This window comes from Macaca nemestrina, chromosome 2 (genome assembly GCF_043159975.1).
Source record: "Macaca nemestrina isolate mMacNem1 chromosome 2, mMacNem.hap1, whole genome shotgun sequence".
NCBI lineage: Eukaryota > Metazoa > Chordata > Mammalia > Primates > Cercopithecidae > Macaca > Macaca nemestrina.
In genome coordinates, this window is record NC_092126.1 from 2175429 (window position 1) to 2203053 (window position 27625).

Below are 27625 nucleotides of genomic sequence, written 5' to 3' on the forward strand. Positions count from 1 at the left end.
TCAACACTAAAGGGAAAAATATGCCTTAAACAAGTGATAAAATTTATTTTAACTCATTTTATAATTTATAAATTGTCAAAATTCAAAAGACACAAAAGCAATCTGAAGTAACATTCACGAATATTTTTATTAAAAATATTTTTATACCAAAATATGATTTTGAAAATGAACTATTTAAAGCTACATATTAAAAACTACTAAATCTATTAATAACAAAAGTTTAAGCACTTTTTTAAAAATACTGCAGTTACATGGTTATAAAGACGTATCTTTTTTTCCCCTCTATTTACAACAAACAAATTGCAGACAACTAGGTCATTTCCAATTTGAGTTTCAAGCCTGTCTTACAGCAAACAACTTCTCTGGGAGTTTGTATAGGTTAAGATGACAGAGTAAGAGTAAGCATGTTTATCGTTGAGTTAGTCTTCCTTTCACCATCATCATCAACTTTTTTTTTTTTTTTTTTTTGAGACGGAGTCTCGCTCTGTCGCCGGGCTGGAGTGCAGTGGCCAGACCTCAGCTCACTGCAAGCTCCGCCTCCCGGGTTCCCCCCATTCTCCTGCCTCAGCCTCCCGAGTAGCTGGGACCACAGGCGCCCGCCACCTCGCCCGGCTAGTTTTTTGTATTTTTAGTAGAGACGGGGTTTCACCGTATTAGCCAGGATGGTCTCGATCTCCTGACCTCGTGATCCGCCCGTCTCGGCCTCCCAAAGTGCTGGGATTACAGGCTTGAGCCACCGCGCCCGGCCCATCATCATCAACTTTATTTTATGGATAATAAGCTCAATTGAAGCAATAATTCATCAAAAAGCTTAGAAACATTTAAAGTTCCACATTAATATCTAACAAAATATTTTACTATCCTTTCAAAATTATAATAAAACACTTAAAAAAAAAACAAATAGCCTTAATAGAATGTATCCATCATAATTAAATAATTATCAATCCATGGCAAGTTGTCTTTAGTACATGTAGACACAGCTAAACCACAGATTGATGAATGGAGATAATAAAAATATATCATGAATTTATACTGGTTTTTCTAATGAAAAATTAGGATCACTGGGTTTATACCCAATCTCTTCTATTTTAGCGTTGTATCTGCTTTCTTGGATATGAGTAATTCTGGTTCTCAAGATAGTGGAGACAGCAGAACAAAAGTATCGGCATAATGACTTACTTGTTTTATCCAATATGACATTTACAACAGTGAATTACACCACCAACACTACTACCATGATATGATTACCGTAAACAGTTAACTATTTCCTGTAGCTTTTAATCCTTAGGCCATAGCTAGAGACGTATGGTTGAATTATTGTTTTCTTTTTTTATTTTCAGAGACAGGGTCCTGCTCTGTTGCCCAGGCTGGACTGCAGTGGTACAATCACAGTTCACTGCAGCCTTGAGCTCCTGGGCTCAAGCAATCCTGCCTCAGCCTTCTGAGTGGCTGAGACCATAGTGCGCACCAACATGCTTGGCTAACTTTTTAAAAATTATTTTTGGTAGAGATGGCATCTTGCTATGCTGGCCAGGCTGCTCTTGAACTCCTGGCCTCAAGCAATCCTCTCGCTCTGGCCTCTCACAGCTCTGGGATCACAGGTGCGAGCCTCTGTACCTGGCCAATTACCATTTCAAAATTACTTGGAATAGTTCCTCCCTGAGTATTACTGTTGCCAAGTGGACACACATTTAGATTCATTTGTACTTTATTTTCAACTTCAATTTGCCTTTTAAAATTTTCATTGTTTTTTTTTTTTTTTGAGACGGAGTCTCGCTCTGTCGCCCAGGCTGGAGTGCGGTGGCTGGATCTCGGCTCACTGCAAGCTCCGCCTCCTGGGTTCACGCCATTCTCCTGCCTCAGCCTCCCGAGTAGCTGGGACTACAGGCACCGCCACCTCGCCTGGCTAATTTTTTGTATTTTTTTTTTAGTAGAGACGGGGTTTCACCTTGTTAGCCAAGGATGGTCTTGATCCCCTGACCTCGTGATCTGCCCGTCTCGGCCTCCCAAAGTGCTGGGATTACAGGCTTGAGCCACCGCGCCCGGTCTATTGATTTTATAAGTAGGTAAAATAACTCCACAGTCAAATCTATAAAACACAGGTATTTAAAAGTCCAGTTTCTATCCCTTTTTCTCATCCTATTCTGTCCTGATCCTTATATGTAAACATGTAAACAATATAAAGATACACACAAACATGCAAATACATTTACATTTATTCCATATTTTTATATCTGTATATATGTGTGTATATATACACACAAACATACATTTCTCTTTTTTCTTTTTCAGAGGGAGTCTTGCTCTGTCTCCAAGTTGCAGTGCAGTGGCGCGACCTCGGCTCACCGCAACCTCTGCCTCCCAGGTTCAAGCGATTCTTCTGCCTCAGCCTCCCGAGGAGCTGGGACTATAGACACACGTCACCATGCCCAGCTAATTTTTGTATTTTTAGTAGAGACGGGGTTTCAGCATGTCGGCCAGGATGGTCTCGAACTCCTGACCTCGTGATCCGCCTGCCTTGGCCTCCCAAAGTGCTGAGATTACCCACTGTGCCCAGCCAACATTTCTCTTCTTTCCTCAACAGTAGAATACACATTTCTCTGCTTTGCTTTTTTCACTTAACAGTAAGTATATCCAGGGCCAGGCGCAGTGGCTCAAGCCTGTAATCCCAGCACTTTGGGAGGCCGAGATGGGCGGATCACGAGGTCAGGAGATCGAGACCATCCTGGCTAATACGGTGAAACACCGTCTCTACTAAAAAATACAAAAAACTAGCCGGGCGAGGTGGCGGGCGCCTGTAGTCCCAGCTACTCGGGAGGCTGAGACAGGAGAATGGCCCGAACCCGGGAGGCGGAGCTTGTAGTGAGCTGAGATCCGGCCACTGCACTCCAGCCTGGGCGACAGAGCGAGACTCTGTCTCAAAAAAAAAAAAAAAAAAAAAAAAAAAAAGGTAAGTATATCCAGAAGATAACTGCACAGTATATAAAGATGTCATCCATGCTTTTTTTTTTTTTTTTTTTTTTAAATACAGCTATATGCAGTCCTTTGTTTTTAACCTTTACTTCTTTGTTGTACGTATGACTCTTATATACTTCACAGGGTTAAATTCTGCTTTATTAGCAAGCCTGAAAATTGTCTGTTTTCATGAATTAACTTTTGATGTGACAGAAATTGTTTGTTCTCAGTTCTATTCTTATCATCCTGTCTTATTTATTCAAGCTTTTAACATAAATAAACCAGTAGCAGATTGTATTTTCCAAAGATGCCCGCATCCCATGCTCTTGTACACTGTGACCTTGCCATTTCCCCATCAGAGGCGGAATCTAATTCCCCTCTCCTGGAATCTGGGCTAGTGCTTTGGGTCATTTGTATGACAAAAAATGTGAAAGTAATCCCGTGTGACTTTCAAGGTCGGATCAGAAGAGGCCATGAAGCTTTTGCCTGGTTCTTCTGTAATGCTCGTTCAGTGGAAGCCAGGTACCACGTAACAAGACTGTTCTAAAACCACCACACTGCAGAGGTCACATGATGGTACTCCGAGCCCAAACTTCCAGCCAGTACCACCAACGCATAAGACAAGGGGAGCAAAGCCAAACTGGGCCCTCCAAAGCAGCTCATTCGCCACCCAAGTCCCACTAAGTGACCTCAGTTGATGCCAGAAGGAAAACAAGAACCATCCAGCCAGAATCCTGCCTGAATTCCTAACCTACAAAATCTATGAAAAGGCTGTTTTAATCTATTAAGCTTGGGGTAGTATCTTATGAAGCAATAGTAACCAGAGCACAGTCTTACTATATGGTTTGTTCTTTTAAGTGTGTGTGTAAAAATTCAGACTCACGCCGGGCGCGGTGGCTCACGCCTGTAATCCCAGCACTTTGGGAGGCCGAGGCGGGCAGATCACAAGGTCAGGAGATCGAGACCACGGTGAAACCCCGTCTCTACTAAAAATACAAAAAATTAGCCGGGCGCGGTTGTGGGCGCCTGTAGTCCCAGCTACTTGGGAGGCTGAGGCAGGAGAATGGCGTGAACCCGGGAGGCGGAGCTTGCAGTGAGCCGAGATCGCGCCACTGCACTCCAGCCTGGGCAACAGAGCGAGACTCCGTCTCAAAAAAAAAAAAAAAAAAAAAAAAAAAAAAAAAAAATTCAGACTCACTTGTCCTTCTGTTCTAATGGCAAGCTTTGGTTTGGCTTTTGTCTTTTGGTCTCCTCCTACAAGCAATCTTCCCAGATCTGATTGCAAATACTATACTTTTATATCCAGTTAAATACTTTAAAACAATTAGGAAGCTTATTCTGTTTTCATATTATCTGCAAATTCTTCCCTCATTTTGTAATAACTGTACCTTATCAAAATTGTCAGAGTATATAGCTTTTTCATATTATACACCCTCTTCCTTATAATCATCTTCATTAATGCTAACACCAGTCCTTATGTCAGTATCCCTCCTCCTATCATTTTGGATGTCTGAAGATTGTTCTCTCTCCCCAGGAAGTGTTTATACGAACACTATAACTCTAATTATTTGTTGATACATTTGATTCCACTCTTTATATGTGAAAGTCTGTTTGATTCAGCTTCTTTCTTTATTGCGTATATTCACTCCACTGTCTTCTATAAACTAAGAACAACAGAATTTTCTTTCTTTTTTTGATGGGGGAGGGAAGTGGAATTCCAGATTTTTTTTCCTTTAAATTCTAATCATTTTATTATGGCATTTTGATAAGTAGTTTGAAATAACTTTTTTAATTTTAGAAAAGATTTCTTGCTTGGGCATTTTCTAGCATTGTTTTTGGATTTCTTCCTAGGAGACTCCTATTACAAGCATGTTGAATATTCTTTGCCTACCTTCTATATCTGTCACTTTCAATTCTTTTCTTTCTTTCTTACTAATATCTTTTTAAAGACTAAAGCAATCACCAACTGTTTTTCCTGAACCATTTGATAGCAATTTGCCTCCTTGATGTCTCATCACCCATGAATACTTCAGTGTGTATTTCCTACAGATATTTTCCTATATAACTACAAAACCATCAAAATCAAAGTAACATTAATACATTACTACCATTTAATGCTCGGAACCCTATGAAGAGCCACCAATAATGTTCTTTATAGCAAAAGGATCCAATTCAAAATCATTTGCTGCATTTAGGTGTTGTATCTTTTTAGACTCTGAGTCACAGCAGTTTCTCAGTGTTTTCTTGACTTTGTGATATTAATACTGTTGGAGATTACAAGTCAACTGTTTTGTAGAATCTCTCTCAATTTGGGTTTGCCTGAAGTTTCCACACAATTAGATTGAGGTTATCCAACTTTGGCAGGAATATCACAGATGTTATGTTCTACCCGACATACCTGTATCAGGTGGTACACCATTTTGATTTGTCCCATTACCAATGTTATTAACTTTATCACTTGATTAAAGTTGTGTCTGTCAGGTTTCTCTACTGTAAAGTTACTTTTCCCTTTTGCAAATAAATTACGGAAACTGCGTACAATTCTCCATTCTCATCAAACTTTCAATTAATTCATTTATTTATATGAGTAAAAACTCATTATTTCCTACTTTATTCAGTGGGTTATAATACGCCATTATTACCACGAAATGAACGCTGAAGTTGTTCCTGATTTGGCCAGTGAGGGTCCCTTGAAGTTAGATTCTGTGTCCATTTGACATGTCTCCAATATTCCTTGAGTCTTGTTTTCTGGCAAAGGATATTACAGAACAATCTAGCATTTCCTTTGCCTGACATCTGGGGAACCTGCCATTTGTCAAAAAAGCCTTAGTAATTTCAGTGGGGAATAATATTTGCAAGGCAAGATCTGGGTGCCAGGTGCTCACTGCTATTGGGGTGGCACTAGGCTCAGGCCCTCTCAGTGGGCAGAGCCAGGGAAAATTACATACACACAGATACATACTCACTGATATAGATAATTGTGCTTACATCTGTATCAGTGGAAAACCATCCCTTCAAACCAATTTCTTCAATTCTAATGCAGTATTACAGGATTCATATTTAAGTTTTCTTCCTTTCCATATTTGTAACTCTTCTCAACAGTGAAAATTATGAATAACAATAACCTAATATATTAATTTGGTCAATCTCAATTTGAACAACCATCTACTTCCCTGACTGGGCTCTGAGCATTCCCTATGTGCTTTCCTCACCAGCCCTCGGGCTCTCACTCCTGAACCAAGGCACTACCCTGCATGGAAGCCATCCTCATGGGTAAGTCCAATGAGCCACCAGAGCTCTCCGAAACCTCTCCAGACCTGAGGTGTAGATTAAACCATTTTTCTCTGCTCTACCTAATGGCTTTAGGACTAAACTGATCAAATTGTAGAAAGAGAAGGTCTATTTTTGCTTTAAAAATTTTTCTTCTTTTTCACCTTCTTGGTTTAAGGAAAGATGTCTCTTCTAGTTAAATTTAGTTTTTAAGACCGTGTCTTTATTTCTACTAATTTTCTGAGTTCTATCAACTTATTGATGTTGCTCTTCCACATATTCTATCATTTTTCTTTAACTTGTTTTGAAATATTAATTTTAGTTGACACTAGCGTCATAAACTGTCTTTCTGGTACAGCTTTACTGTCTGTGGAGATACTACACTAATCCTTATTTTCATTTTCAAATAGGCTTCCATGGGATTCGATTGTTGCTCATTTTTATATGAAATTAGTTTTCCTCAACTTTTACAGAGGACTTACGAGTCAAGACAGGTTTTCTCACTTCACAGCTCTAGAACTCTCCATTTTGTTTCTTTCAAGTGTTTAAAGACATGATCTCAGATACTGTGAGACTGCCTGAAACTTCACTTACCCCCATTAATCTGAACCTTCTATTTCCTTTGGCTCTATTATCCCTATCCTGTTCAATTTGGATTTTATTCCCAGCAGTTCTTCCTTAGTGTGGGGCTTTAAATGGAAAGGGAGCTATAGTTGGTTAACTGTGTTGTAGGGCCTAGACTGCTCGTGGCCCCTTCATAACTTACTGGAGATTCTTTGCACTCAACATGCAGATTGTATAAAAACTCTTACAGTTCACTCGGTGTTCTCAAATTAACCTACTGCATTTTGTCGTGAGTACTGGTTAACACTGGACTTCTCCTGTTACATCCCCTTACACAGATGCTGATATCAGATGGTTTTGTAGCTGTTAATACCTTGTTTACATCAGCTTATATTTGGGGTTCATAGGATATCTTTCATCTTTTTGCCTAGTTTTATTGTAGATTTTAAACAAATTTTGGTTTGGCTTTCCTAATTTTTTTGAGGGAGAGGAGGAGTTCTGGGCGATTCAGCTTTAAATCTACCTCTTTTTGTTTTTTCTTTCTTTTTTTGAGAGGGAGTCTCGGTCTGTTGTCCAGGCTGGAGTGCAGTGGCACGATCTTGGCTCACTGCAATCTCCCCCTCTGGGGTTCAAGCTACTTTCCTGCCTCAGCCTCCTGAGTAGCTGGGACTACAGGCGCGCCCCACCACGCCCGGCTAGTTTTTGTGTTTTTAGTAGAGACGGGGGTTTCCCCATGTTGACCAGGTTGGTCTCGAACTCCTGACCTTTTGAGTCGTCCACCTTGGCCTCCCAAAGTACTGGGATTTATAGGTGTGAGCCACTGCGTCCAGCCCTCTTTTTGTATTTTCTATTAGTCCCACTGGTTTATGTTTCTATTATTTTACTTCCTAGAAGACAACTAGGAAGTGATGACTTTTCAATATTTATTACCTTTGTTTTTAATTTTACTATTTTAAATGTAACTTATTTGTACTTCTGTATAATTTTATTTTTAATAAAGGCTATGTTTTAGTTTGGAAAATTTCTGAAAATTTAACTGGCTCTCCCAAGCCAGTTCGCTGTCGCGCCTGAAACGAGAGACTTCTGTGCTTCCTTAGCCCTGAGTTCCTCGTTTCCCTTCACGCTTTGCTTGCTAATTCCTTACTACTTTAGAAGCTCTGCGATGCGTTTTAAATAAGATGCGTATCACGTCTCATGCGGCGCTATCAGCTTTAGCAATTTCGCTGATCTGATTAACAGAAGTCCTAGTGATTTAAAATAGTCTACATTTTAGAGATTTAAAAGCTTTCTGTAAAAAGAACACATTACTTTTTACAGTGACGCAGAAAATATCCTTTCTTAATGAGTAACTAAGCTACTACAAAGCAGTTAACATAGTCTCAGATATTAAAAATTTAAGACACTGAAGAGCTAAGTCAATTCCTGATAATTTCTTAAATTTGTGACTTATTTCTTTCACTGTATTCAGATCTTCATATTCACAGTTTTTGCTTAGTCTTCCCACCTACCCCACCTCACTCTGTTGCTCAGGCCAGAGTAGAGTGGTCAATTTTGGCTCACTACAGCTTCCGCCCCTTGGGTTCAAGCGATTCTTGTGCCTCAGCCTCCTCAGTAGCTGAAATTACAGTTGTGCATCACCATGCCTGTTTAATTTTTTTGTTAGTAGAGACAGAGTTTCATCAAGTTGGCCAGGCTGGTCTTGAACTCCTGGTTAAAAGGGATCTGCCTGCTTTGGCCTCCCAAAGTGCTAGGATTACAGGCGTGACCCACTGCGCCTGGCCAAGTCTTTGCCTTACTCTTGACAATTCCTCACAGCCACCTTTCTATATGTTCAAAACATACTTCAGCATTTTAAAGTTACTTTTCCTTTAAACCTTCTATTTCATTTACCTAGTTAAGATTCTAACTTTTTCCTTTTGTTTCAATCAATTGATACTTTTAGTCCTATCAATCTCCACATTTTACCCATTCTGTGTATATTTTCTTTTTTTTTTTTTTGAGACGGAGTCTTGCTCTGTCGTCTGGGCTGGAGTGCAGTGGCCGGATCTCAGCTCACTGCAAGCTCCGCCTCCTGGGTTTACGCCATTCTCCTGTCTCAGCCTCCCGAGTAGCTGGGACTACAGGCGCCCGCCACCTCGCCTGGCTAGTTTTTTTGTATTTTTTAGTAGAGACAGGGTTTCACTGTGTTAGCCAGGATGGTCTCGATCTCCTGACCTCGTGATCCGCCCGTCTCGGCCTCCCAAAGTGCTGGGATTACAGGCGTGAGCCACCGCGCCCGGCTCTGTGTATATTTTCTTAAACAGTCCCACTAATATATATTTTTTCTTTATCCTTTTTTTTTTTTTTTTTTTTTTTTAAGGTTTTTTTGGAGACAGGGTCTTGCTCTGTCATCCAGGCTGGAGTGCAGTGGCACGATCATGGCTCATAGTAGCTTTGACCTCCTGGGCTTAAGCAATCTTCCTACCTTAGCCTCTCAAGTAGCTGAGCCTACAGGCATGCATCACTATGCCCAGCTCATTTTAAAAATTATTTGCAGCAACAGGGTGTCCTATGTTACCCAGGGGATCTTGAACTCTTAAGCTCAAGTGATCCTTTTGTCTCAGCCTCCCAAAGTGCTAACCACCACACCTATTTTCTTAAGTTTTTATTTTGACAGAAGAGTTTCATCCCTTTTTCCAGTTGTCATTTACATTCCTCTCCTAGAAATTACATCAAAACTCAGCAAAGCTGTAATTTTACATTAGAGATTTTCTCCATTCAACATCTTAAAAATTCCTGTATCAAACCTATTTCTTTTTTTTTTTTTTTTTTGAGACGGAGTCTCACGCTGTTGCCCAGGCTGGAGTGCAGTGGCGCGATCTCGGCTCACTGCAAGCTCCGCCTCCCGGGTTCCCGCCATTCTCCTGCCTCAGCCTCCTGAGTAGCTGGGACTACAGGCGCCCGCCACCGCGCCCGGCTAATTTTTTGTATTTTTAGTAGAGATGGGGTTTCACTGTGGTCTCGATCTCCTGACCTTGTGATCCGCCCGCCTCGGCCTCCCAAAGTGCTGGGATTACAGGCTTGAGCCACCGCGCCCGGCCTCAAACCTATTTCTTGTCATGAAACATATTAGGAAGTATCTGAACTGCTGGCTACAAGTTAGTATGTGTGCGCTTATACAAGGAGAGATATTTAAAAGCTGATTTTTTCATTTGATCTCCCCTTTCAAATTTTAACCTTTGTTTTCACCTCCACACTAGAAGTAAAAACGTGGAGGAAAGTGAAGAAGCGGTATGGGGGAAATTGGACTTCCTCAATCTCTTAACATGCAATCCCTATAAAGGAAAACATTCATTTATAACTATAATAAAATAGATTAAACACAGATATTAAACCCAAGAGAAACAACTCTCAAGAGGATGGATACTACAAATTGGCCTACAGAAGAAAAAGGAAAACGATTTTTAAGAAGGCAAGTTAGTTGTTTTAAGTACAATAGCTCTCTGGTATACTCGGAGGATTAGTTCTAGAACCCCACGTATACCAAAACCCATGCATATTCAAGTCTAACAGGAGGCCTTGTGGAATCCGATAGGCATATGGTATTTTTCTATCCCAGTTTGGTTGAACAGCACGTGCATAAGTAGACACTCACAGTTCAAACCTGTGTTGTTCAAGGGTCAGCTGTAGCACAGGTGTGTAGAAAAATACAGCAAGGAAAGTGGGAAAGCAGGAGACTGAAGGGTCAACTTAGCACAGGTGTGTAGAAAAATACAGCAAGGAAAGTGGGAAAGCAGGAGACTGAAAAAAAATTTAAGGACGTATCTTCTACGAAAATCATAAGAAATGACAAATGCCTGCAAATAAATGCCACTAGTCCACTGCAATCTCCCCCGATTATCTCTACCTCTTCTCCCTTTGGTTGGTATAAGAAGTAATAATGAAAATAAAGTCAGGACACTGGGTGTTAGAAATCTACCTCTGTAACTCAAGATTTTAATCAAAGCTTTGAAGCGCAGAAAAGTTAAGTGACTATGGCCTAACCTTTCTAGACTTCAGTCACTTGCAAAAATAGGGATTATAACACCAAACAGTTTTTTTCTTGTGAAAATAAACTACATCACAAATATAAGACCTAACCTAGGGGAAAGAGAAAGTAAGTTTAACTTATATATTGAGTTTAATTCTTTCTGCTTTATTTCTTTTATGGTATTATTACAATGTAATTAATGATTTCTGAACAAAAGATTGACATATAAGCTCTGAAAGTTGGCCTAATACTCTTGAGGAACAATAAGATTAAATATTTGAGGTTAGAGACTCCAAGAGTTTAGCTGTAGTTGAAAGAGTGAGAACAGGGTATGGAGACCCACCAAGAACCCCAGAGTTGCCACAGAGATTATTTTAAGCTGAAGATATCTGAGATTCAACAGATGCAGAAAACAAGCCTTCCTGGAGTTCCTCTAACTGACCAAAAGGTGCAGCTTCTGAGAAATGCTGTTCCCATAAATACCCTCTCTGAGGGGTCTGATGGCCCTGAAGAATGGAAAGACCCCTCATACCAGTTCAGACGAACGTTACCACAAATTTTATCCCCCATCTCTTCTCCTAAAAACCTGTCTTTCCTAAAGAAATGTCTGTGTTTTTCCAATAAAAGCTGTTTCTCCCTCCTTCCTTTTCCCTACTAGATTAGGTATACAAGTTTTTAACTTTATCCACAAGCTAGCTACAGTATTTCTTTTGTTGCCTCTTGCATCCATATACAAGAAACTTTTTTTTTCATGTTAATCTGTTTTTTTCTGTCAGTTTAATTCGCAGGCCCCGTTATTGAACATACAAGGGTGGAGGAAAAGGTTTTTCTTCCCTTAAAAGGAACTAGAAGAAATCTTAACCATTTAACAGCTGTGTAACCAGCAAATTACTTAGTCTCTTTATGGTGTAGCTTATTCAACTGTTACGTAAAATGGGGATAACTGTGCTTACTTAGAGGATTATCTTGGGAATTAAGAGTTAATAAACATAACATGGTTCGTACCATGCATGGCATACAGTTTTACCATTATATTCTATCACAAGAGATTCTTTTTTTTTTTGAGACAGTGTCTCACTCTGTCACCTGGAGTGCAGTGGCGCGATCTCGGCTCACTGCAAGCTCGGCCTCCCGGGTTCACGCCATTCTCCCACCTCAGCCTCCCGTGTAGCTGGGACTACAGGCACCCGCCAGTATGCCTGGCTAATTTTGCTTTTGTATTTTTAGTAGAGACGGGGTTTCCCTGTGTTAGCCAGGATGGTGTCTCAATCTCCTGACCTTGTGATCCGCCCGCCTCTGCCTCCCAAAGTGCTGGGATTACAGGCGTGAGCCACTGTGCTCGGCCAAGAGATTCTTAAACTATAGACTAGGAAGTATTTGATAAAATTTTATAACTTTGGGATATGGAGTCCAAAACAAGTACAGTATTATATTTCCAGTTCCCATGTTTCTTTATTTTTATTTTGAGACGGGGTCTCACTCTGTCGCTGAGGCTCGAGAGTGCAGTGGTGAGATCACAGCAATCCTCTTGCCTCACCTGGGACTACAGGTGTGCACTACCATGCATGGCTAATTAAAAAACTTTAAAAAAACTTTTAGTAGAGATGAGATCTTGCCATGTCCAGGCTGGTCTCGAACTCCTAGGCTCAAGTAATCTTCCCACCTAGGCCTCCCAAAGTGCTGGGATTAGAGGCATGAGCCACCACGTCCAGCTAATTTCTGATAACGATTCTACAAAAAGATTAACAGTAAAGGCCCCCCTCAAAGTGAATTATTCCTTGCCTTTGGAATTAATAAAACTGACAGGAGTTAGAAGATAATGTTCCTTCATATGTCTTGTAGAGATTATTTTTCCTCATAATTAGAATCCAACTCAAGAAAGTTCAAAGTATATAAGCTCAAAAACCCATAATAGTACTTTTTTGGAAGACTAGTAAGGCAAGCCATAGATCCTAAAAGATAAAAAACTTAATTCTACCAAAAGCTTACCTTTATCTCTTTGTCTGTCTGTATGTATGTAAGATTATCAATAAGGTAGAGAATCCCAAGCCTTTAGGAAAGATACTAACTGCAAGATGATGATTATCAGAGTGTGAGGTAACTCCTTTTGTATTTCTTAAAATAGCGAGCTCACTGAGAAAGAAAATTTGACTCTTCAACTTCTATCTTCGGCCCTCATAGTAGTTATGCTTTGATAATCTAAAATATGTTTTTTTCTTTAAAATGTGCTGTACAACAAAAAAAATCTGTTAAAAATATATAATATTAAAACAAAATATGAAGCCATAGTATCAATGATTAATAAGCAGACATAGGTAAGCAGCAATACAGCAATGAGGACAGGTAAATTTTTAAAGTACCCAAAACATACTTTAAAATTTTAACTCTCCTATCTTTGGTCGTCTGTTATTCTTCACCTACGATGTCATTTTTTCTCTCTGCCCATCTAAATCCTATCCATTCTTAGGTTCCCAGTTACGCCTCGATCCCACTCTATGGTATCTTTTATCAGCCAGGCAATATAATCTCCCTCCTTTTAAATTTCTAAGGCAATGCCTGTCTTCTGTGCTCCGCTGGTACTTACTTTGCCTTCATTAGGCAAAAGTACCATAGCCGTGGTAAAAGAATACAGCATACATCACTTCACCAGACTCATCAAGATATTCTCAGTGAAAACTATCTGGACTTTGAAGGCAACAGATCTGGGTATGAATCTTAGCTACTGCTAACTTTGTTATCTAAGTCTACTTCATCCTCTGTAAATAGGGATATTGCTACGTATTTTATGAGAATACAGCAAGCCTTAAATAATAGACACCTAAATAAACATGTAACTATAAACTGTGTAACTGTTATAAAGTAAAAATATCAGTGCTATGAGAAGGAACTAGCTGATACCGTTTGGCTCTGTCCCCACGCAAATCTCATCTTGAATTGCAGTTCCCATAATCCCCACATGTGGTGGGAGGATCACGGTGGGAAGTAATTCAATCATGAGGGTGGTTCCCCCCCCCATGCTATTCTTGTGACGGTAAGTTCTCATGAGATCTGATGGTTTGATAGGGGCTTCCCCTTTCACTTGGCTCTTACTCTCCTCTCTCCTGCCGCCTTGTGAAGAAGGACATGTTTGCTTTCCGTTCTGCCATGGTTATAAGTTTCTTGACGTCTCTCCAGCCCTTTGAAACTGTGAGTCAATTAAACCTCTTTCCTTTATAAATTACCCAGTCTCGGGTACATCCTTATAGAAGCATGAGAATGGGACAGAAAAACTAGCCATCAAAAGAACAGGGGAAAAATATTCTAAGAAAGAAGAGAACGAGCAGAGAATTAGGAAATAATCTGGTACAGCCAAGGGTCTGAAAAAAGGCCTGTATGGTTAGAGCTTAAGGAGCAAAGGAAAGAGTGGAAGGCATGAAGTAAAATCGTATGTGCTGTGCTGTGTACAATTACAAAGAAACTTGCAGGCCTATTAAAGGATTTGGGTTTTATTAAGAGTAAAATGGATATTGTTTTAAATGGGGAATAATTCAACCCAATTTTTGTATTTAAAATGATTCTTTTGGCTGAGGAATAGGGAATGTATTGGAGAAAATTAAGAAAGAAGTGAGGAGACATGTTAGAGGATTTTACAGTAATTCAGGTAAGGGATGATGGTGGCTCTGGCTAGGCTAGTGGCTGTGACTGAGAGGTTGTGAATGGGGAGGGAGTCAAGTATGATTCCTGAGCTTCTGGTTTAAGCACGAATGGAGGTGCCATTTATTGAGCTAGTAAAAAAAGTTAAATTTCATAAACGTTAAATTTGAAACACATTGAGAAATACAGCTAAAGAAATCAAATAGGACATGTAAGTGTGGTGTTCAGATGTCTGGAAATAAGACACATATGTGAGAGTAATCAACATAAGAGTAACCCTTGAAACATAGATGTATCTACTAAATAGTTGCTATTTAAATAATCAAAGAATGCAAATTCTCCTTGATACAAAAATGGCTTCATCTATACTAGAATAGGTGAAAGTATTGAATAAAACTAAATAAAAAGAGTACCATCTAGAAAGGCTCATACAAAAGAAAAGTGCAGAAATCACAAAAAGAAGCAAAAAAGAAAGAATAAAGGAGGAAAGACCAAACAATACAAGCACAGTAAAAGATAGTGAGAGGGAAATTCCTGGGCCCATTCAATAACTAACCTAGGATAAGAGTAGCCCACCCTTGCTAACTATCAGTGGAAAGTGTATCTAGTGCATATAGGGGTAAATTAAACTTAAGAGCCACTAACTATAAAAATGGTAAAAATTAATGATTTTTTTTTTTTTGGACAGGGTCTCCTGCTGCTGCCCAGGCTGGACTGCAGTGGCACGAACACGGCTTACTGCAGCCCCAACCTCCTGGGCTCAAGTGATCCTCCTGCATCAGCTTCCTGTGTAGCTGCGACCACATGCATGTGCCACCATGCCTGGCTAATTTTTGATTTTTTTGTAGAGATGGGGTCTCACTTTGTTGTCTAGGCTGGTATTGAAGTCCTGAACTCAAGCAGTTCTCCTGCCTCAACCTCCCAAAGTGCTGGGATTACAAGTGAATTAACTATTTTTGTTCTGTACTATGCTCACTAAGCACTAGAGTAGTTTTTCCTATCAACCAATTTTCCCTCCTGTATCATGACTTGGTATTTTTGCCTGGGTCCGAAAAAATTCTTTCTTAATAAACATTAACAAGAATGTCTGAGTTTTGGCCATTCGGAGTCAATTTTCCCTATATTACGCTGTACCCTTTTAATACAAAGATTATTTCTTTTTATTTCAAGAAAGTTTTCTTGAATGCATTGAATTATAATTTAAGACATTTATTCTCTTCCTTAAAATTATTCTTCAGAAAGTCTAATTATGTATATATTGTACAAATAATTACCTTCCATTGCTAACATTTTCTTTTAATCTTTTCGGATTTTCTCGGTTTCATTTTGTCTACTTTTTCTATTGTATCTTCTATGTCTCCTGGTTTTCTGCAGTGACTCTGTGTTTGTGGTCTAATTTCACTAACTTGGTTGCTTTCTTCTCTCCTGGGTTCTGCCAGCTCAAAGGTAATTTTTTTTGGTTATTGAGTCATCTTTTCCTATAGTTCTTACATTTCTACTTTGTGGTCTTCTTTCAAAGTGAATGCATAAATTGCAAAACATTAAGGTTAAATTTTAATCTGATTTGTGTTAATGTTTTTGTGTTGTATGTGCGTGTAGCTAATCTGTTACTAAGCTTTGATGCTTTTCCCCACCTCTTCTTCTTATCTTTGTATGCATGTGAGGCTACTTTTAAATTACTTATTACTGGGGCTGGAGGTGGTGGCTTACACCTGCAATCCCAGCACTTTGGGAGGCTGAGGCGGGCGGATCACCTAAGGCTCAGGAGACCAGTCTGGCCAACATGGCAAAACCCCGTTGCTATTAAAAATATAAAAATAAGCTGGGCGTGGTGGCAGGTGCCTGTAATCCCACCTACAAGGGAGGCGGAGGTTACAGTGAGCTGAGATTGTACCACTGTACTCCAGCCTGGGCAAGAGAGTGAAACTCCGTCTCAAAAAAAAAAAAAAGTACTTATTACTTTGCTACTTTGCTAGAGTAGCTATTTCAGAGTCTATGGGCACAGGAAAGATGGAGGCACAGGACATTTTTAGAGGTTTTAAAACCCAAATACTGTCACATTATCTGATCCTACAGAGGCAGGCTGCTTTATCCAAATATGGGTCCTCTGCTCTTCTAAACCAAACCACATCATGAGTGGCTTCTGCTCCAGCCTGCTCACCCTACTTCCCAAGACCTGCAATAAAAAAGGCTCCTGTTTTTATACCTCAAAAATGAGCCCCTCACCTTTAAGAGGTGCAATTTTATACCATATCCTAAATTTCTGACACTACGAAGCATTCTTAACATTCCATATTTTAACTCCTCCCCTCTTTCCTTGTGGCTTCTGCAAGATCTCAGCTGCTTAAGGAGTCTTTACCTCCACTTGGTTGTCCAGGTATTATACCGACCTTCTTAGTTTTAGTAAATATGAAGTGAAGTTGTGTGGGTAGGAGCATATGTGTATGTTTTGTTTTTCTTACTGCTTCTGTGGGTTCTGTGTGTTTTGAGGTCAGGGAGCAGATATTAAGTTACCCGTAACCACACCTAAAAAGTTTGTATTCCTTATATAAATGAGAGGCTGTCTATAATACTAAGGAACGAGTGACTGTAACTTGGCTTCCATATAGTGTACCTACGGGGTGGAATGTGTTGGCCAGAAGATAAAAGTACATGGGGTCCCACTGGCAGATTTGTTTCTCACAAAAATTAATGAATTGACCTTCTGACTTCATATGTTAGTCCCTATTGTCTGGTTAATGTGAATTAATATTCAGAATTTACTCCCAAGTAAACAAATTTTCCCTTGTTTAGACAGAACCTCCTATACTTAAGAAAGACCAAGCAACGCTCAACATGCTACTGTGATCAGCTAAAAAACATACTAGATTAAAAAAACAAATTCTGCTTCAAAAAATAATAAATGTAATTAGTTGATAAATTATGGAATTATTCATTTAGCTCCTTTACTCACATCATTTTTTCCTTCTTCATTATGTTGTTTACGAGCATCAACAAATACACTATGTATTCTTTTGGGTATTTAAGCTTTTTAAATTCCACTGAGGTTTTACTGGGGTTGTGGTTATGCTGATGTACACTAGAGTCTTACATACGTGTAATACGGCATGACCTCAAATTTTCCATTACCACCTTCTTCCCCTAGGAACTTAGTAAGGTCACACCCATGATACTTTACCATCTAGACACACATTATACCCCAAACTTGGCATTCTTCTCTTTATTTTAAACAGCAGTAACAGCTATTAGAAACGTGTCTTAAATCTTGATATTAATAATTATAACCTAATTCAAAAACTAGAAAAAATCTGGGTGATCTGATTTTTTGGGCATTATTAGTATCTCTGCTTATGGTTTTTATTATTTTTTCAGATCAATAAAGTAGTAAAAGGAACATTAAAAGATAGGTCTTCAGTTACAGAACAGATTTAAAAAAATAAACAGTTAAATTAACCCACATAATGGGGTTATGTGGGTTAAGCTTGCGGATGCCAGTTCCCACCTCATTAAAAAATACTTTTGGCAGGGCCCAGTGGCTCACGCCTGTAATCGCAGCACTTTGGGAGGCCGGGGCGGGTGGATCACCTGAGGTCAGGAGTTTGAGACCAGCCTGACCAACACGGAGAAACCCCGTCTCTACTAAAAATACAAAAAATCAGCTGGATGTGGTAGTGCACGCCTGTAATCCCAGCTACTTGGGAGGCTGAGGCAGGAGAATCACTTGAACCTGGGAGGTGGAGGTTGGGATGAGCTGAGATCACGCCATTGTACTCCAGCCTGGGCAACAAGAGTGGAACCCCAACTCAAAAACCAAAAAACCAAACAACTTTTGATTTCGAAAAAGAACTAGGTTCAGACTAAACAAATACTAGATTAGCAAATCAGAAAAAAAAAAAACCAAACACCAAAAAGGAAGCTTGGAAGTTAAACATTATTAAAGAGGAAGAATTTTAAAAACTAAAATAAGCAATAACTACAGACAATAAGAATGTTATTACCTTCAGGTCGATATTGTGCAACAATTGTAACAGCTTGGCCAGCATTTTTCAATGCAGCTGCTGCCTGCTCATGACTAGCGGCTCTGAGGTCAACACTGTTCACCTGTAAATCAAACCCAAATTTTAATTTGGGAGAAAAGAATCACTTTGATTAGAAATCACAAGAGTCTATTCTTTGAGTAAGCATGTATTAAAAAATTAGTCGCAATAACTTGACCACTAAAATGTTTCCTGTTCTGATTGACTAAAAATACATTGTGTACTAAAACAAAATATTATCATTCAAAGCTATTTTATTTACTAAAACCACTTTGCTTACTGTCAAGTGAGTAAAACCGAAACATTTTCCCCCAGAAGGCTGAGTATCAATCCACTGAGAAATGCACCTTAATTTGAGAACCTGAAAAATCAAGTGGCATCATTTTGCATACTTTATTTTACTAGGAACTCAAGTAATGGGAGGGAAAGTCATTTTGTTTGTAGCATCCATTCACCTCCTGCCACATTCTCATGCCTACTGCTCAACTCAGTTCCAATTATTTTTCTTCCTGTACAAACTTTATTCCATTCTTTTGGTATAATAGGAAAGCTATTATTTAGAAATATTAAAACAGCTCAGATTTCAAGGACTGGTTTAATTAGAATAAATGTTAATTAAACGAACCAGGAGTCAGTTTTTGAATAAAGAGCCCTTCCTCAGGTGAAATAATTATCCAATTCTACCAGTAGGTGCAATCCTACTCCAGAAGAAGAGGCAACTTAATTCTTATTTCTGAAAGGTTGCCAATACTTTGCGCGCATATATATACATAGTGCAAGGTACATTATCTTAAGAGATTGTTCCTTTTCCACAATAAGACAAACTTAAGAGGACATTCATGGAAGCATTATACTTGAATGTAATAAGCTTTAAATACTGAATTAAAAAAAATTAAGAACCAACAATGAATAGAATACAGCAATGTTCAGGACCTTCACTGAAAATTTTTGGAAAGGAACGATCATCATGCAATTTTTACATAAAAACTTATTTTGTTGAGTACTAATCTAAAATCTGTTAAAGATCACATATCACTTTTAAAAAATTTGACTATGAGCCCAGAAATTCTTGGGATCATAAATTTACATAAAGAATATTTTAACCATATAAAGATCTGATGTTTTATATTATCTAAAAAGAAACCATTATGCAACTAAATTTAAATACATACCCCTTGAGGCTGGGCATGGTGGCTCACACCTGTTATCTCAGCACTTTGGGAAGCTGAGGTGGGTAGTTCATTTGAGGCCAGGAGTTTCAGACCAGCCTGGCCAACATGGCAAACACCTGTCTCTACTAAAAATACAAAAATTAGCCGGGCATGGTGGCGCATGCCTGTAGTCTCAGCTACTCAGGAGGCCAAGACACGAGAATCACTTGAACCTGGGAGGTGGAGGTTACAGTGAGCTGAGATCACGCCACTGCACTCCAGCATGGGTGACAGAGAGAGACACTCTGTCTCAAACCACCACCTGCCACTCCCTCAACGAAAACCAAGATCTAAAAATCTTAATATAAACAAATGTAACAATGTGGTTATTAGACAGTATCTCCAGCAGAGGATGGCCATATAAAACTCAATACAATTTATAAATAGTTCTACTTAGTGTATAAAGAAAATCTTCCTAATTCCTGGGAGAACAAGCCAGGCAAGAAATATAAAGAAAGATTTTCATAGATTATTGTAGAAAAGATTAAAAATGTTAATGATTATTTCTGTGCACCAAACTCTTTTTAAGAGCATAATTTGTTGAATGAAACTACATATTAAAGACTTTCCAGACTATCACTGAACATTTCAATTGAAGATATATTATTAAGGATATTTTAGAATTCCAGTACTGAGAGATGTATTTGCATAAATAGCCTTAGAGTCACTTTTTTTCTTTTATACCAATTTTTTAAAAAATGGAGAAATAATTCACATACCATAGAATTCATTTTTAAAGCATATAGTTTAGTGGTTTTTAGTACATTCGCAAGGTTGTGCAACCAACATCACCACCTAATTTCAAAATATTTTCATCACCCCAAAAAGAACCTCTGTATCCACTGAGTCACTCCTGTGTCTCCTCTCCATCACTGGCAACTACGATTCTACTTTCTAACCATATGAATTCCCCTATTCTGTATATTTCAAATAAATGGGATATATAATATGGAGCCACTTGTGCTTGGCTTCTTTCACTAACACATTTCCAAGGTTCATCTTTGGAGCATGTATCAGTACTTCATTCCTTATTATGGCTAAATAATGCTCCACTAAAATCCATTAAAAATGCATTTGCCACTTTTGCTTACCCATGTCCTTAAATTTATACTTCAATTTATTTATTTTATTCTTTTTGATACTATTATAAATGAATTTTTTCTCTATCCTGCAAATTTACTGACATCGTTTATCAGCTTGATAGTCTGCTGTTGTATTTAAGATTTTTGCTATACAAGATCATGTCATCTGCAAATAGAAATAGTTTTCTTGCTTTTTATTCTGGTAGCCTTTTTTAAAAAAATCTTGCCTAAATTCTAGAACCTCCAGGACAATGTTGAATCGAAGCAGGAAGAACAGATACCCTTGTCTTGTTCCTGATTTTAGAGGGAAAGCTTTCAGTCTCTCACCAGTTAGTATGATGTCAGCTACGGGGTTTCCAGAGATACCCTTTATCAGGCTGAAGGTCCCTTTTACTCCCAGTTTATTCAGTGTTTTTATCATGAAAAGCTGTTGGTTTATGACAATTGCTTTTCTGTGTCTACTGAGGTATCATGTGCTTTATGTCCTTATTAAGATGGCGTCTTTTTGGTTTTTCTACGTTGAACTAACCATGCATTCCTTGAATAAATTCCATTTGGTTATGGTACATCATCCTTTTTCATGCTGTTTGGATCCAGGTTGTTATTTGGTTGATTTTTACATCTATATTCATATGGGATATTGATTTGCAGTTTTTTCTTCTTGTGATGTCTTTGGTTTGGTATAAGAATAATACTGGCCACACAGAATGAGCTGGAAAGCATTCCTCATTGCTTATTCCCTTTTGGGGAAGAGTTTGTGAATGATTGGTGTTAATTCTTTAAATGTTTGGCAGAACGCACCAGTGTAGCCATCTGGTCCTGGGATTTTTGTGTTTTTTAAGTTTTTGATTGCTAATTCCATCTCCTTACTTGTTTTAAATCTATTAAAATTTTCTATTTCTTCTTGAGTTAGTTTCAATAGTTTATGTCTTTCTAGAAATGTATTATAGAGTATATAACTATAAAATACATATCATCATGACTATATAATGATATATATTATAAATGTCTTTTGCCTTTAGTAATAATTTTTTTCTTAAAGTGTACTTTGATATTAGTATAGCCACAGTAGGTGTCTTTTGGTTACTTTTTGTGTAATGTATCTTTTCCACCTGTTTACTTTAAACCTTGTGTCTTTCAGTCTAAAGTGTCTCTTGTAGACCTTGTATAGTTGGATTCTGTTTTTTAATCTACTCTATCAACATCTTTGGCCTTTTAACTGGAGTGCTTAATCCATTTATATTTAATATAATTACTGATAATGTAGAATTTACTTAATTTGGTGATTTGTTCTATGTCTTTTCTTTCTCTATTCCTCAATTATTGCATTATTTTTATATTAGATATTTCCTAGTGTACCATTTTAATTCCCATGTCATTTATTTCTTAGTGGTTATCTTGGATTGTAAAGTAAAAATTTAAAGTCAGAGGTGGTGGCTCCCGACTGCAATCCCAGTGACTCAGGTGGCTCAGGCAAGAGGACTGAAGCAGGAGCATCACTTGAGTACAACACTTTGAGGCCTGGCTGGGCAACACAGAGAGACACTTATCTCTAAAAAAATAAAGAAAAGAAATTTAGCTGGGTGTAGTGGTGCACACCTGCAGCCCAGCTACTCGGGAGGCTGAGGGAGGCGGACTGCCCGAGTGAGTAAGTTTGAGGCTGCAGTGAGCTATGATTGTGCCACTGCACTCCAGCCTGGGTGACAGAGTGAGATGCTACCTCTAAAAATAAACAAGTAAACAAACAAACATTTTATGAGAACCTAGTTTATTTACCCCCTTGTGGTGGTGTCATATTAATTATATGTTTATACAATGTGTGCACATCAATTTGTAATTATGGCTTTATTCAGTTGTTTAAAATCAGGTTGGAGAAAAAAAGTTGCATATAAAATAATACCCTTATGTTGTTTTATATTTACCCATGTGGTTGCCTTTACTTATGCTCTTTATTTCTTCGTGTGGATTTGAGTTACTCTCTAGTTTCCTTTCATTTTAGTCTGAAGGATTCTCTTTATTATTTCCTATAGGGCAGGTTTTTGAGAGATGAACTCCTTCAGCTTTTGTTTATCTGGCAATGTCCCGATTTCTTCTTTGCTTCCAAAAGACAGTTTTGCTGGATATAGAGTTCTAGTCAACAAAGTTTTTTTCTTTTCAGAATTTTGAATATGTTATTTCACTGCTTTCTGACCCCCACGGTTTCTGATGAGAAATCAGCTATTAATCTTGTTGAGGATCCCTTGCATGTGATGACTTATTTCTTTTTGCTGCTTTCAATATTCTGCCTTCGGCTTGAGACAGTTTGATTGTAATGTGTCTATGTTGTAGATCTCTTTAAATTAATTCAACTTGGAGTTCATTGAGGTTCTTGGATTAATGGTTTTAATCAAGTTTTAGAAGTTTTGGGAGAGTATTTATTCAAATATTCTTTCTTCCTTTTTCTCTCTTTCCCATCCTTCACACACTCCCATTATGTTGGTAAACTTGATAGTATCCCATAGGTCTCTGAAGCTGTTAATTTTTCTTCATTCTTTCTTTTTTTTGCTGTTGTTCAGTTCTTCAGCATCAAAATCTCAATCGACCCATCTTCAAGTTTGCTGATTCTTTCTTCTGCCAGCTCAAATCTGCTGTTGACCTTGTCTAGGTAATTTTTCATTTAAGTTACTGTACTTTTCAACTCCAGAATTTCTATTTGGTTCTTACATATAATTTCTAACTCTTTACTGATATTTTTTACTTGGTGAGATATTGTTCCTTTACTTTCATTTCAGTCTATAGGATAGTTTTCTTTTATTCCTTGAACATATTTAAAATACCTGGTTTAATGTCTTTGTCTAGTATGTTCAATGTCTGACCTCCCCTAGGAACAATATCCATTGATTGTGTTTTTCTCCTGCACAGGGGCCATACCTTTTTTTCTGCTTTCCTCACAATTTTATGATGAAAAATAGGCATTTAAAATAAATATAATATGGCAACTCTGGATAGCAGAACTGTCCTCTTATCTAGGCTTGTCATTGCTGTCTGTTAGTGAGTTTTCTGATGTTACAAAGTCCGTATTCTTTGTCGTATCTGGCCACTGAAGTCTCTGTCTGGTTAGCTTAGTGGTTAGTTAATGACTGAACAGATATTTCCTTAAATGCCTAAAACTTATAAATCGTCCACAAGGGCTACATGTGCATTTCGGGGGCCCACTTTGTAACACTCTGATAAGGCGTTAACAACTGCCTGAAACCGCTTGCGCAGAAGCTCATGATCAGGCAGACGTGACAGTTTAAGGCCTTTTCTGGTCTTTCCTGAGCATGCGCACAGCCCTGAACGTGTGTGTGGCCTTCTGGTTCCAAGGAATACACTGGAGGTTTTCAAAGGCCTTATGGAGAATTCATTCCTCCAATTTTCCTTTTACATTTTCTGATTGGTCTACTATTCCCTAGTGCTTTCAGGGCATTTCCCTAGAGAAGTTCAGTAAGCATTGAAATTTTAAGGTTACTGATGCATACTGCTAAACATAATGCGGTACTTAACTGCACTCACATTAGGGTGAGCTACTTCCCTGGACTAGCTGAGACTTCCAGTTTTAGAATTGAGACCAAAGGTTTCCAGACATGGGGCATTCAGTTCTAAAACCACGACTGTTCTGGGCGAACTAGGTTGAGATGGTTGGTCTCACACACTTTAGCACTGTGTCAATGACCTACATAAAGTGGTTCCAAATGGACAATTTAAAAACGTCTATTACTGAACTCTAGGCTAAATGAAAATTTATTCTGACATAACGTGTGAAGTGAGGCTCTAAGCTAATTTTATTTCCCTAAATAACTAGGTAATATGCTCAACAATATTTATTTTTTAAGTCCATTCCTTACCACTAACTTTTCCTTATCATACTGTAACTTACTTTAATAAATTACAGTATATTTTATAATGAAATGTAGACATTTGAACAGCTCAGCTGAAAGGATTTTGCTTACCATATAAATCATGAAACCACTATCCCCAACAAGACATGTATCTTTTCCATCAATGTTCAGCTGTGCACTTCTATAGTCAGTCCCAATCACTGGCAACCGCTTTCTGACTTACAGCACAAGTTAGTGTTACCTGTTCATGATGATCATGTAACTGGAATTATATGGTATGTATTTTTGTTATGTGTTTTGCGTTTCAGCAGTTGTTCCTCTTAATTGCTGAGTAGTATTATATTGTGTAAACATACAATTGAGCAATTTTCCTGTTGATGGAAACGTGGGTCATTTCAAGATCTAGATGATTATGAGTAAGGCTGTTAAGAATGTTCTTGTCAAAGTGTTTTTGTCGACATACGCTTTCATTTGTCCTGGGTAAAACCTGGGTGATAAGATTAGATGTATGTTTAACTCCTTAAAAACCTTCCTAAAAGTTCTTGTAGTGGTATATACAACTTTACATGTCCACTAGTAGTCAATGAGGGTTGCAGTTGCTCCATATCCTCATCAGTGAATGATGCTATTTTTTTCTTTTGCGGTTCAACTAAGTGGGATATCGTATTTCATTATGACTTCAAGAATACCTATTTTTATCTAGGCAAATTCAATCTTTTTTAGTGTATAGTTAAGTTTTGGCAAATGTGAATTTCGTGCAGCCACCCACAATCAAAATATAGAACAATTACATCACTCTTATTCGAATCCCTACAAACCTCTTCATTCATCGTGGTCTGTGCACTTCTCTGATGCCTAATGTTAAGCACCTTTTCATGTGCTTACTGGCCATTCACATATCTTTTGTGATGTATCTGTTCAAGTCTTTTGTGCATTTTTAATTGGGTTACTCATCTTTTTATTGTTAATTTGTAAGAGATATTTATATATTCTGGATATAAGTAGTATGTCATGTATGTGCTGAGAATATTTTTTTACCACTGTGTGGTTTGCCTATTTGGTTTTTTATCTTTTTTGTTTGAGACAGGGTCTTGCATTGTTGCCCAGGCTGGAGTGCAGTGGTGGGATCAAAGCTCACTGTAGCTTCAAACACCTAAGCTCAAGTGATCCTCCTGCCTTAGCCTTCCACGTAGCTGGGACTACAAGTGCCCACCACTATATCTGGCTAAAAAAATATTTGTTTTTTAAAAGATGGGTCTTGCTATGTTGATCAGGCTGGTCTCAAACTCCTGGCCTCAGGCGATCCTCCTGCCTCAGCCTCCTGAGTCACTGGAATTATAAGCAAGTCACCTCACCCAACATTCTTGGTTTCTTAATGTCATCTTCTTTATGGTTAGTGTTTTATGCATTTTGTTCAAGGAACTGTTACCTCCTCTAGGCCTGCAAACATAGTCTCTGATATTTTCTTCTAGGAAGATTATGGTTCTGAGTTTTACATTTAGATCTATAATCCATCTAGAATTAAATTTTATGTCTGGAGTAAGACTGGTTTAGGTTTATAATCTTATATACAGATACCTAAGTATTATAGCACCATTTGTTAAAAAGATCTTCCCTTCTCTATTGAACTGACTTGGTAGCCCTCTGGTACTATTTAGGAAATTTATCTAATCCACATTCACTAAGATTTTCTTTTATGTTTTCTTTTAGAAGTTTAGTTCTATGGTCCATTTCAAGTTAATTTTTCTATATGACATGAAGTAAGATATGAGATTCTTCTTCTTTTCCTTGTGTCTGCTTGTTCTATCAATTAAAGAAGAGGGCATTTAAATCTCCAAATGTGACTGCAGATTTGTCCATTTCCTTCCTCAGTTCTGATCATTTATACTGCACGTATTTTGAAAATATTACTAGGTATGTCTTCTTGATGAAATGACACTTTCATAATTCTCGCTGCTTTTATAATTATGAAATCTATGTACAATAACATTATTTGTCTTAAATTCTATTTTGTGCCATATTAAGACAGTAGCTTTAGTATACTATTTGCAGAGTATACCTTCTTTCACTCTTTTACTTACAACACATGAGCCTTTATATTTAAAGCAAATTTCTGATAAAAAGTATATAGTTTGGTCTTGCTTTTTTGAACCAAGCTGACAATTTCTGCATCTTAAAATTGTGGCTTTTAAGATTAGATATAGACACGAAAATTTAAGCTGCCATAGTTTCAGATTAGATACAGTTAAGATATAGGCAAGATAGAGATAAGGCATACTTTCAGATTAGATATACATAAGATACAGTTAAGATAAGATATAGGTAAGATATAGATAAGATATAGCTTCAGATTCGATATAGATAAGAAAATTTAAGCTGTTGCAGTTTCAGCTTCTTGGGAGGCTCAGGCAGGAATATCGTTTGAGCCCACAAGTTTGAGGCTATAATGGTGCTCTATGATTGTGCCTGTGAATGGCCACTGTACTCCAGCCCAGGCAATGTGCTGAAGCCCTGTCTCTTAAAAAATGAAAGAAAGAAAAAAGAAAAGAAAATTTACAAACTTGAACTACAAGGAGACAGAGTTGTAACTATGAAATTGGGGTTAAAAGACATGAAAAACAGATTAACATCCACTCATAGGAGTTTAGGGACAGAGTACATACAACATGGGAAAGGCGAAATTTGAAAAGACAATGGCTAAGTCTCCAGAACTGATGAAAGAAGTTTTTACAACTGATGAAAGACATGACTCCTCTGATTCCGTAGGCATAATGAATTCCAAACAGAGCAAATAATATGCTACACACAGACACAGTTTCACATTTTAGTGAAACTGCAGCACATCAAAGAAAGCATCTTAAAAGCAACCAGAAACCACCCCCTCACAAATCACCTACAAACAAGAGAGTAGACTTTTTTTGTTAAATAGAAACAAAACACGCCAGACAACATAAAATAGTATCTTCAAAACACTGAGAGAGAACAGCTATCAACCTGTAATTCT

General features: G+C 38.1%; 1 protein-coding gene across 32 annotated transcripts in view; it reads right to left on the bottom strand.

The window, feature by feature from the left end:
- The window catches only part of LOC105470793 (discs large MAGUK scaffold protein 1), a 281159-nt gene that overhangs the window by 50892 nt on the left and 202642 nt on the right, over positions 1-27625 (bottom strand). For all 32 annotated transcript variants that reach the window (XM_071090611.1, XM_071090606.1, XM_011723039.2 and 29 more), the window contains one exon: positions 18430-18532. In XM_071090611.1, the coding sequence (XP_070946712.1) occupies positions 18430-18532 (103 nt within the window). The remainder of the gene's footprint in view (positions 1-18429; positions 18533-27625) is intronic.